Consider the following 12,921-nt stretch of genomic DNA (forward strand, 5'->3'; position numbering starts at 1 on the left):
TTTCAGGGCACCAGTGCTTCCTTACACACGTGAGTTTTGTTGGTCTAACAAGGACACGTTAAAATACACCAAAGTGCCACTTGCATGTGCTCTTGTGCTTGTCACCAGCCCGCATCGGTAACACGTGGTAGCACAACCCATTCGCTCCTTCCCTAGATGCACAGGCAATACTCACTGGTGTCTCCTTGCCTTACAAGAGAGGCATAGTAAGAGTAGTTTGCGTCCTTACTGGGAGATTCTGCGTAGTTTGGGGAAGAAAGAGGCTGGGCTTAAAAACACAGCTCTCCATGGGAAAGGAAAGGGCCTGGCTTCTCTCTCCACCTTCTGCTGGGGGTGACAAACCCTGCTATGGAACTGGGGGCTCAGAGGAGCTGTGGCTTCTCTGGGTGAGGAGTCAATACAGAATCCTGCCCTCTCCCCACAGTTTGAAGATCAAGGCCATACCTCCGCAGCCAAACTCCATTTCAGCTTCTCCCACGTACAGTCTCTCCACGGCTGGCGTATTTCCCCACATCGGTCAGGTTTCCAGATTCGGGAGTTAAGCTCTGGCCTAGCTGTTTCTCTTCTCCATTCAGGCTTCAAGTAAGGTGACGACTGCTTTCTTTCACTTCCTTGGCCACTCTGGTGGTCTTGCTTTTTCAAGCCCAAAATGGCAAAGGCGGCTGAGATACACAATGCACATCATAACAGCTGCGGAGCCTTGCTGCTGTACCCCAAGCCTGCCTTCCTTAGCCCTCATCCCATCTGTATCATCCATCTACGAGGTGATTTAAGCTCTCAGTTGAGACAGGGGCATGGTGAAAGCACGTGCACAGCTCCAGACAGCTGAACTAACTTAGAGCAATTCAAAGTCACAAGTTGGAACTGATTATGTGACTATAAAACCAAAACCGTGTGCCCTTTTTAAACTGAAAAAACATTAATGTTCTCTTCAAATCTTCGCAACCCTAAGCTGCTTCGGCATTTACAGGAACAAAGCTTTAAATCAAGTTTTCGACTTAAACAAGCGCCACCTCCTCACAGACCCATATGTGCTCTGTCAGACTCGTGACAGAAAACCAAGTAGCCAGTTCTCTAGCAGTAACTACTGCTAATTCAGTAGTAAGGAGCTTCCCCTCATCACCACTTAGAGACCCCAAGTTCCTCCTTTTGGGGACAAATCGTTGGCAGTTGTGCAAGTACCACAAATAAGAAATCTCCTCATGACCTTTATTTTTCTTTAGTTTTGTAAGCAGTTGGGATCCAGTTAAACAAGGTCAAATTGCAATCCAATAAACGCTTTGTATTCAGAAGTATTTGGAGAGTTCTTTCTACTGCAAAACTGTCTACTAGTAAAATGTTAATCAAATACAGTATATTTTTAAACAAGATTAATACAAAGCCAGTCCTTGACACAGAAACCATCAGTAGAAGGATCTTACGCTAATAAAATTTGCAAACAGGTACTTAAAACTGTACAGAGCAGAGACCTTGTATTTAAGTAGAACAACTGAAACAATCTATTTTTGAGGCTATTGGAACTTCAGTTTAATCTCAAGAAACAGAATGAAATAATTGAAAAATACCACCAGAAATTGAAGTTAGTTACAGTCCTGTGGTTAAACCACTGAATTAAAAATAAAAACTCTTTAAGCAGTGAAAAAAACACCACCGTGCTTTGTGTGTGTGAAATCGAATGGTTTAAACTTGAGTGCTGTTGTCCCAGTTAGATGAATATTCAAAGTGCTATGATTTTTTTCCCTTCTCTCCAATGTTCTGCCAACTATAATTTTTAGGCATGGAAGATGCTTTTGAACAACTCTAGATGTGCATTTGATACAGAACATAGTTCTTTGTACAGCATTTTGATTTGAAGACTAAGGAGAATATGCAGAAACAAATCAGTCACGGGAAAAAAAGGCAAATCACTTACAGAGCTCTTGCTTTAGAAAAACAAAAATCGGGGAATTTAGAATGTATTTCTCACCTTGTTACCAGATTACTTGACCACTTCTAAACAGGGATGAAGGCGGTTAAGAAGAGAGAAACAACTACTTCCTACATTTTTAAGAACACTGAAGTACTTGGAGAACATTGGCACAGAAACTGTATTACACATGTACATTCACTTGTAAATATTTTAATGTAACTCCAAACATAAAAATGTTGGTAATTTTACAGAATTCCATTAGGTATCAGTCCCAAAATATGGTTACTTGTATAAAAAAGCCCCTCTATTAAGGTGTTTGCATTTTGTAAGGTTATTTAGTGACATTTGTTGGCCACCGACCCCTGCTATTTGTCTACAATTTCAGTTCTTTCTCACAACATATTTTTTAACAGTGAGGAAGCGGTGCAAAATCACCTGGAAGGGTCAGGAGGTAACATCTAATTCCAGTTTTAGTGAAGATAGCCACTGAAAGATGGACATTTTACCTGCTTTTTTTCTGTTTTTCTATCTTCTGAAGCCCCCACAACTATTGAGGAACTGTTGATTGGCAAAGAGAACATAAACCTGAGTGAATAGGAAATCGCATTTTATATTGGAATCATCTGCCTCACACAAATCTACCATGGGGTTTGTTTACCCAGTGTGCCTAAAATAGGCACACGATTTGCTTATTGCTTAAAGATCTGCAAGAGTTAATAAAATTCAGAAGAGAGTATCATCAGTAAGTATACTATTTGAGATAAATACAGGTAACAGCCATCTTATCTAAGCTTTCCAATTTCAGCCTGTTTAAGCCCAAATACCATTTTCATGACAGTACAAGCTTAATGACAAAATAGCATGTGGCACAATAACTTCTCCAGCAAAGATATGTGGACAAGAAAGTATTACAGAGTAAAATCTGACTGAGTGGAACGTTCGCCCAGACCTAGATACGAACCTACTTTGCTAAAGTTGGTCACACAAAAACCCAAGTACGTTTTCTGTCCCTACTTTTTAATTTAAAGTGTAGCTCTAGGAGATAGCATAGGGCATTTCCCACTCTGTACAGTGGATGGAATTTTGCAATTAATTTCTGGGGGGTTAAAAAGCCCGGGCCCTGTAGTTACTTAAAACATCAAGATATCAGTGTGCTAAGGAACAAAGTACGTACAATGCCAAAGAAATGCTGACTTGAGCAACAGAGTTAGCAATTGTGATTAGCAAAATCTGTTCTTTTGTCTTGGCAACATATCAGCAACTCACAGGATTCTTGAAGCGTAGGTCTTACTCACAGGAGCAGTCCATGTCCAGCCCTGCCCCACTGCTGCCACTGCAGCCATCCGATACTGGAGCACAGTCTCCTCCCTCTGTTACCTGATCTGCACAGCAGCCAGATGTACTCTGGCTGAGGCAGACCTGTGCGTCATTGTCATCAGTATCATAACTGGCAGGACATGTTTCTTCCGATGCCCCGTCGTGATGCATACCTCTGTTGTTGGTCCCAGCTACCTCATCTCCCAAGTCTATGACATCATTCAGCTGCTGTTCTGGATCAGGCTTGGCTGCTGTTGAGATTTGTGCTTCTAAGTTTCTTGTGTTCTCTGTGACTTCAAATTCCTGCTTCTCCTCTGCTATTTGCTTCTCCCTAGTACTTACTTTAGCCTTCACGGATTTCTTCACTTGTTTGTTGTGCATGTCTTCTTTGGAAAACCTCCAGTGAAACTACAAGTAAGAGATCCAAATGTTAAAGACCATTAGAAACAATCTCACATGGACATTTGCTTTCCTGAGTAGAAATGCTTTTATTATTTAGTTTTAATTCAAAGACTAGTTTGACCAAAAAGACCTAAGATTAAAAAAAATTGCATGACTAAATCAGATGGCTTAAGATCGTTTGTGTCTACGTGTACATATCTATTACACAGAGAAAAGAGACTGCGATGCATTCTGCTTCTGCTGTTTCACATGCCTAGTGGGTTTCTCTCCACACGCTGTGTCACTGTTGAGGCCTCCAGCAGCCTGGCAGACAACCTGCGCTGTGTGCAGAGCAAGAATAGGCAAAGCTGCACGAGTGCAGACGGAAGAAGCAATCCTATGGCATTATTCCAATGTTTTCACCAGGTTAGCAGCAGAACTAACACCATATCCTAGACTATACCCAAACAGTAAAATATTCTGAACCATTTGTATGAATTTTTTTGACGAGAAAGCATGAAGCTGCATCTTGCAGCACTTGCCACAGGGCTTACCACAGCAGCCATTTCAGAAGAACTGTTTTAACTACTATTAAAAAAAAGAGAGAACTAGCAGTACCTTGAAATACTGACTCGACTGGTATAACATATATGAAGGCTGACAAATATGCCACTAATATATCTGCTTCATTTGTCAAAAAATAAATAGACCTTCTCAAGGAAAGCCAGACCATGTTCCAAGCCTCTGCTGAGCCACCCTACACAACTTTGCTAAGTACATGTGAATGTGCACAACCATTTCATCAGCAGTGTCCATGCTGATGGAAACTCAGCGATGGGTTAGGAGGTGATAAATAATCTCTCATCAGGACTTTCAGCTGTGGTCCAAACCCCATTTTTTCCCGTGCAACGAGGTCTGTGCCAAAGCTGGTCAAGAAAAGGGCTCATGTTCATGAATTTTTGATTTAGCTATTTATTCCTTAAATCAAAAAGCCATTAAAAACCTATTATTAGATTACAAAGATGGAGCAATGCTCTTTCCTTCTGCTAGCCAGAACTTAATGTAAAAAGGAAAAAAAAAAGAAACTGGCTTTCACAAGATTTTTCTTGGTTTTACGTAGAGGAAGCTATCTTTCCTCTTTCTCTAAATTGTAATGACATTTAAGTGAAAGATAATATCTCAGTTCTAGAGCTCAACTATTTAAAATTCAGAGACACCTGAATATTTTCCTCTTTGATTTGCAGAAGTGCTGGGCACCCACAGCTCCCCTTTAACTCAAAGCTCTCTTTGATGGAAGGTCAGATCAGGGCCCTGAATGCGATAAAGATCAAACTGTAGGAGACTCTGTGTGTATGTGCAGATGTATGTATACTTAGTCAGATACTTATATTTCACAAAAATGCATACAGCCAGTTTCTGCTTAAATAAGCATGACTTTTGTATGAAGTGAATGAACACGATTACCTCATCACTGACTGAGTATCACACTAGTAAGAGTAGTTCTGTCTTAATGAAGAGAAAAGTAAGTTGTACTGCTCCTTGCATGGTTCCTTTTCTGCTCCTCTGGCTAAGCTGAACAGCAGTTGGTTGATGTGCATAGATAGGATGGATCAGTTTCCAACACTGCAATGTCCTTTTAATCTTAACAGCCTATTTCCCTCCGCCAAGGGGTTATCTGTAAACATTTTAGACATGCCATATCTCAAGTTAAAAGAACCCTGAGAGCCTGTGACATTGTGTGTGCAGAATATTCAGCAACTTAATCAAATGCTGGGTTTGGCATCTTTGAAGTGACCCACAACAACCACTTACGGATGTTGAACTGGTCTAATGTTTCTTTATATAACTATAATCAATGTACCCCATTTTTCCTTGACCTTTGGTATGAAAATGTGCTGTATTTAATACTGCCAACTAGTAAATCCTTTGTTTTGTCAACCAGACATTGTTAAATAAGTTTTTATATCCCCAAATGAAAAAATGCAAACAAAGTTTTGAATCATCTGGATGGTATGCATTTGTTATTATAATACAAGAAATCAGTATCACACTAATTTCTCTATTTGAAGTCATACAATTGCTTATAGGTTCCCACCCTTTCCATTAAAACCACACACAGTGGTAGGAAAAGAATGACCAAATACAGGCACTCCAACTGCCATCCCAAGATCCCTTTAATCACCTGAAAACAAAGAGAAAAACCAAGAAAATCTTTCTTGGGCTTTGTAACATGTTCACAGACTACTCTGGGCTCCAGCTTTGCTAATGAGAGAGGGTAAATCCTAAATCACTGTCATGCTCCCAGCAGTTCACTCCTACTTCAGTTAGTTCAAACATTCTCCTGGTCTCCACTGTATCTAAAAGACGACTTTCACAGAACCTGGCTCCAAACCAATGAGGGGTTTATAGATGGGAACTATTTGTAGTTATCCAAAATGTTGAGTAAAATGCTCCTAGCGCTCAGCTCTGCTTAGCATTTCCAATCTCCTACTCTAGCTTAGCTTCTGCAGGGCCTCGAGCGCACCGCTCCTTCAGATGACAATTTGGCTAGCCAGCACTCACGTAAGTGCACAGAGCTAGAATAAAAATGAGACTGTATTAATTAGCAACCTTTTCATCATGTGGTTTCACAGACCTTTCCATACCTCACCTGGCTTTTCTGATCCCTCTGCATACTGAAAGGGCAAGGCAAATTCAAGTACTATAGGAAAGTCAGCACTTTCCCAGCTTCCAGTCCTTGTATTTCCCTCTCAGCTGTACGGTGTGACAGGTTTGGGCAGGGATTCCCACAGCTACACAGTTAAAAACTGGATTCAGGGGGCTTTTTTTGGTTAAATTCTAGCAGAATTAATTAACGTTCACACAATATAGAGAAACACCAGCCAAGATCAGGCGTACATTGTGCTAGGCTCTACCAAAACACGTAGCAAGAAAGAGAGAGCAACTTAAATAGAAAACACAGGCAATGGGTGAGAGAAAATAGTATTTGTTCCACCTTGCAGGCAGTGAATATGGGCAGAGAATTTTAGGTCGTGTATGGAAGTTTATGGCTGAGCTGTAAAGAGAAATCTATGTCTCTTCTGCTGTCGTGAGTTCAACAGAGAATGAAATATAAGAGCTTTCACATCATTTGAGCATTTTTTGTTTCTTTCATTTGAACAGTTTAATTCCTTGTGTCTTGCTACTGTAGCACAGAAACGTTGAATAGGCCATTTTTACTTCTATGGGAAATCAATTAAAATATTAAAATACTGCAAACAAAAACAAAAGAAACCAGGAACTCAAGGTTATTTACCTTAGATTCTTTCTTCTTTGCTTTCTGGGGCAAAGAAGGTCTCTGAAGAAATACAATTTGCTTTGTAGATAAATTCCCCTCCCTGAAAAGAAACAAATGCACACTCCTGAGAATGAATTAAATTCACATCCAGCAACATTCAAAGCAAAAATCCATCTCAGTCATTTATTTCTGCAGGTCAAAGAAGAACAAAATGAAGAATGACCTAAACATTGCCTGTCCCCAGCGTCTTTGAGCAGCCTGGAATCTGGGGGGGTGGAAAAAGAGCAACTGTTCAGCCTGATAGAGCCTGTCAGCCTGTGACATACTTCTGCTGAATGTTTTAGCATTAGTGTGTAAACACAGAATAAATTGTTTGGAACAAAAGGCAAGAAACTTGAGCGCCCCAGTGCCTGTGTGTAGCAGCATCTCAGTGACACCGGAGTGCTCCATCTCTCCGTCCTGGGGCACCGATCCAGAATGGGGCCGGGTGCTCCGTACAGGTCTGCAGTACAGCAGGAGGCACAAACAAATGCCATCAGTGGTTAGATTGGGTGGGTGCCCTTCTGCACTGTCAACTTGACCTGTGTTACTGAAGTTATAAATGGAATACAAAAAGCTAGAAGAGAAAGAAAACCATATTTACCTTTAAGAGACAGGACTTACAAATCGTAATTATGATTTTTCCATTCATTCCTATATTTAAACATATATGAAAAACTTAAATGCCATTTTTTTTCCCCAGCACAGATGGCCTTTACTTTTTAGGCTTTTACATGTAGGAGTAGTTTTCATCTAGCTCTCATAAAGAACTGGGCGTATTTTTACTCTTTTAAGATAAGAAGTCATGATTGATTATATTGGTGTATATATAAATATATTCCTGATCAGTGAAAATCCAGAATGTGCCATCTGCATGATTAACGAATGGGATGATTATTTTTCAACACAGTTATGAAGAGTATTTTTAAATTACTTGCATTTATATTTAAAAACTCACAATTTTAATAATAGCAAAGTAGACTGCAGAATGATTATATATGTGAACAAGGCAACTACACAAATGATACACCAATCTCACATGCTTCTGCTCAGCTAGACTGTGTATACCAGCAGCATTAGACAAACATCGATTAAGAATAAAATTACTTTTCTTCAGACAGGCAACATCTCACTGCAAATGTTATCACAGATTTTGTCTTTGCTCCAAGAGGAATTACTGGGAGAGCCACAGCAGGAATTTTACAATCAAGGAGTTTACAGAGAGGCAGGGACAATACCCAGAAAATTCATGCAGAAACCACTCTGCCACCTGGCAGTATTTTGCCCACCAGACACGTGCTTCCTGCCCCACGTGGCTTGTGATGCTCCGAAAACCCAGAGAACAGCTGCAGCAGGGTTTGCAAGGGCAGCTACTGTGTGCTTGCAAGGAAATCCATGCTAACTGCACAGAGAATTGCTTGTATGAGCTGTGGTGCTCGTACAGCAATTTCCCTGGCTGAGAGGCAGTGCGCATCCCCTCCCTACCTGTTTGTCTTCACAATTGGTGTAGGAAGCACACACGTCAGCTGCCAGCCATACATGGCAAGGGAGTTCAGCAGCGGAACGTAATCTGTCTGCACTTCAACTCCCTAGGAAAGAAAAATCAACAGTTAGCATCATCACTTGGAGCGCAACGTTCAGTTCGACACAAAAAAAAAATCCAAGAAAAATTACGCATGTGGGTTTTCTGGGAAGGAGAAAGGGTTTTTGTACTGAAGTGGGTCATTTTGTATGTTCAGCTAGGCAGGAAGGAAAACGTTCGAAAACATGAGACACAGGACCAATCACCCGTACATCCCAAACTGTTAAATGAGTTTGTTTAAAATGGTAAACATCTGTGATCTTGTTTTTACACTGCCTGCATCATCCATCTAGCTTTAGATGATTCCAGATCTGAACAAGACAAATTCATTGTATTTTATCAATTACCTCCTCCCAAGCAAAAAGATACTCAAGCAGTTAAAAAATGACAACATCGCTTTGCCCGGATTCTGCGCTTGTCTAGGCTAAAGTAAATCCCAAGATCTGTACTGAAATCAGTCAGGTTACTCTGCCATGATTGTTCAAGAGCAAAATAGCCAACAACAACAAAAATAAAATGTAAGTACAGGTCTATTCCTTTTATCACCCACAAATATGCATCGCTTCCTTGTTATTTTGAATCAGGAAATCTGTGGGCGAGACCAAAAGCATTGCCTTTCAGTGCAGAAGTCTGGCTCCAACCACAGATCTACACAGCAGAGCCTTTCTAATTCTCTTTCTACTAAATGGCAGACCCTGTAATTCGCACAGAAAGAACCATGGGTTGTTTCAACAAAGATTGCTCCAGTGAGGCGTCTAATTGCCAAGACTTCCGGTAGTTTAACAAATAGATGCTAGAGCATATTTACTAGTTTTTAATTTTAATAAACACAAAGCAGGCAAATGGTAACTACTAGTCTCTACAATTATAAATATATTCCATTGGAATAACAATTATATTTGCCAAAGAGCTCAGGCACTTACACTGGTTTCATGTGCACACAAGGAGTTTTAACTGCCAATTCGCAACATTGGGTAAGGCACAATAGTTTTGCAGCTCCAAAAAAAATCCATTTATTCCAGAGTAATAAAATAGTAATTTGATCAGAACTAATCCAAATCCTGCTGTAGTTATTTCAAGGTACTTTAGTGAATTCCAATCTCCGCTATTCCTTTCTTCTAACGAATGTAATTTAGGTCACTTGATATCTTCATAACTGAATGACTGCCTGACTATACCTATTAAAAACCTGATCATGCCTACAAATGCAAATAGCTGAAGAAGCTGGATCACTCCGGCTTAAAAAGGAGAACGAAAACTCTACCCCAGAAAGTGCATGCAAGAGAACATTCTGCTAATGAAACTTCTGATTTCTGTAGAGGGGCTTTCAGGGACTCACAGAAATACAGCTACTTCACAACATCACCATGTACAGACCAGAATTGCTAATTCCAGGAGAAGAAGGAGATGCCCTGCAAGAGGGGAGCAATACCGTGTGGCCTCTGAAGTGTTCATACACCTGTGACCATGGCAAATTTAGACTCTCCTCACTCTCATTTGCCTCCTTATCCTTCCCGCTTTTTATACCCACTGTAAGATGGATATTTCCGCCCTCTTTCCAGTTTTAAAATAGTGTCCAAGGGTAATGCAAACACAACGACATATCTAGATGCCTTTAAGAGCTAATGTCTCAGGAAAACAGATTAAAAACACACTGAGATTTAAGAGATTGGTCAACAACACCTTCCAAAAATAAAGACGAAAATATGCAACATGAGCATTGAGAATAAGGTCAGAGCATCAGTGATTGCAAGCCGACATGGGTCCTGCAAGGAGACATAAAAGGATCTGACCAAAATATTCCCTCCATCAAACAGCGTTTGTAGAGGAAAAAACAGAAGGAGCTCACTCATTTAGGAGGTGGAAGACTAGCAGGTCAGGAAAGACTGGCACAGCAGACCTTGTTTGTGCCCCAAGCAACGTCTTATGTTGCAAAGAGAATTTCTATTTTTAATTCATTGCCTAAGGTTGGTGATTAGCAAGGAGAACCTTCTCCTTGCATCAGGATGTGCAATGAATGTCAAAAATCAGAGGGCGATTACGGCAACAAGGAAGGACATCAATACCACGCAGAGCTCATTTGGCTGCTGCAGAAGCCAAATTGTGTCAGGGACGCGCCGTCACTCCTGCCACAGCCCACTGTCCCTGCAGGCTCTGACTGGCGAGACACGGCTGGCTTTGGACCTGTCTGACTTGTCAGGATTAAGCATCATCTGCCGCAGATGATGTTGTATTTCACAATCCCAATGGGCAGAAGGGAAAAGAGCAGGCAGAGCACATTCAAAAGTGTAAAGTTATCAGAAATGAAAGTTAAGATTAAAGTCAATTAAGCTTAAAGAAAAAATAAAAAAAAAAACTGGAAATGTAAAAAAACTATTGAAAGACTGCTGTACAACTGTTACAAAAAGGTGACCTCTTATTTTTCGTAGGCACTGGTACCTGACATCACCAGCTGCGTGTTAGGCTGTTTGGAGGAAGGAAGCATATACATTATGCAGAGGTGCAAAGCTCCTCCGAGCTCCACATGCTCTTTAACAAGCTCTCACCAACTCTGCAGGACGCTTCGCTGGAGTCAGACACCGCACCTCGTCCCCAGGTCCCTGAGGGAATAAACTACTCCTAATAATTGCCTGCATTTGAAGATGATAGACAAGAGACAGGAGTAACTCCTGAATAAACAGGTGTCATTCATATGGGCTTCTGGCTCCTTACTTGCAAATACAGATAATTGAAGCTTTCTTTAAGACCACAAGAAATGACTTCTCCCTCCCTCTCCTGAATCATTGGTTGTAATCCTATCCCACGACTGGAACTGGTGTGCCAGCAGGAGTCATGGTTATACAGACCTTTAATTGGTGTCATATTAAATGCTTTCCAAAGCAAAAATGCTTCTTAACAAACAATACACTGGGGGACAGGTGCAGAGGAAAAGCGTAATCTTGTATTGATTTTATATTTAATACAATAATTAAAATTATTTAATCTACTATTAATTGAGGCAATGGAAATAAAATTTCAAACATACAGTTTCATAAGATGAAATTACAATGCTCTTTCTAGCTAGCAAATATTGGATTTGAACGCCAGCAGAAATAGAAAGTATGTGCCAGAGCTCTACTGAAAAAGAAGTGTTCAAATAATGCGTCTCAAACTGGGAGACATTTCATTCAGTGAAAGGGTGGAAAATTTTAATTAACTTGCTTCCCACTCTCCTGTGGATGATAAGTAATCTCTGATCACACCTTGACTGTCAAGAAGCCAGAGCATATTGAGCTAGGTTTTTCCCTTGACTTGTATCACATGAAAAGAATTCATTTTATTTATAGTTGTACTGTTGGTTTTCAGCATTTTCTCCTTTCACAGTTGCTTCTGCTCATTAGAAAAAAAAGATGATTAAAAAATGATAACGATAATATCTAGGGCAAGCCACACAAACAACTGCATTAACAATTTTTCTTTTCTTTTTCCCCCCTACTGCGGCAATTTTAACCACAGCAAGATAATAAACAAGACAACTACTAAGCTCTTGTGAGATAGAAAGAAGTTCTTTAGAAATCATTCTTTCCTGGGTTAATTGAATGTAATTTAGTTACAAGGCAGCTATAGATTGTCACTATTTAATATTTTTTTCAACATGGATTAAAGAGTGGAAGATTGAAAATCCCATTAAATAAATCTTAACAAAACCTTTATCAGCAAATCCTAACAGACTGCGTACTAAGATCTACAGACAGATGGCAAAAAGGATGGGAAGTAAAAAACACGAGTCACTCTGAAAGTGTAACCTACTGGTTGTGGGGAAAAATGGGCAGTGTGTTCAAACCCAGCTCATTACAAAAAATAGAGGGGAGAGGCCATGAAGGTGGCAGCATGCACCCCCAGTCAGGGCTGGTAACCAGTCCCCACCACTGCCAAAGCCAGAGCTTTCTCCTAGGGCACTGAAGGCAGGACAAAGAAGTGGCGAAGGCAGGACTTGCACCTTAGTGGAAAAGAGGGGGGAAAAAAAAAGAGAAATTGAATATATGGGCTGTGCAAGAATGACCCAGTAAAAGACTACTGCAAATGTTTTACATTTGCAGTAACACAGCCGACAAGGAGACTAAATCCAAGCTCTAAATTTGTGAATGATTTGCCTTTTCCTTTTCAGTCTTCTTCCAAAAGATAATTTCTGCTAAGACTATAACATTATTGATCCATTAAAAACACTTATTGGAAGCAAAAGAGAAGTTTCACAAGTGTTTCAGCAATAAAAGTTGGACTATGCTCCTCTAGTATTGAGCTGCTCCTAAAGTTCTGTGTGTAATACACCACAGCACCTTGCTAGCAGACACTTGCCACACAGCCATTAGCTGCATAGCACAAAGGTGTGGGATGGCTCCTGCACCCTTAGAACCCACCAGTGGCTTTTGGCAGCAT

At 40.4% G+C, this 12,921-nt stretch overlaps 2 protein-coding genes across 2 annotated transcripts in view; one reads left to right on the forward strand and one right to left on the reverse strand.

The window, feature by feature from the left end:
- OXNAD1 (oxidoreductase NAD binding domain containing 1) overlaps positions 1–10,967 on the forward strand; it is a 34,846-nt gene extending 23,879 nt beyond the window's left edge. Inside the window, exon 8 of the mRNA XM_059818860.1 lies at positions 10,935–10,967. Within this exon, the coding sequence (XP_059674843.1) occupies positions 10,935–10,948 (14 nt within the window). The 3' untranslated portion in view covers positions 10,949–10,967. The remainder of the gene's footprint in view (positions 1–10,934) is intronic.
- RFTN1 (raftlin, lipid raft linker 1) overlaps positions 1,253–12,921 on the reverse strand; it is a 97,308-nt gene continuing 85,639 nt past the window's right edge. The window contains exons 8-10 of the mRNA XM_059818858.1: positions 8,409–8,512; positions 6,903–6,984; positions 1,253–3,634 (exon numbers count right to left, since the gene is read on the reverse strand). Of these exons, the coding sequence (XP_059674841.1) occupies positions 3,197–3,634; positions 6,903–6,984; positions 8,409–8,512 (624 nt within the window). The 3' untranslated portion in view covers positions 1,253–3,196. The remainder of the gene's footprint in view (positions 3,635–6,902; positions 6,985–8,408; positions 8,513–12,921) is intronic.

The sequence above is a fragment of the Gavia stellata genome, chromosome 6, assembly GCF_030936135.1.
Source record: "Gavia stellata isolate bGavSte3 chromosome 6, bGavSte3.hap2, whole genome shotgun sequence".
Lineage (NCBI taxonomy): Eukaryota > Metazoa > Chordata > Aves > Gaviiformes > Gaviidae > Gavia > Gavia stellata.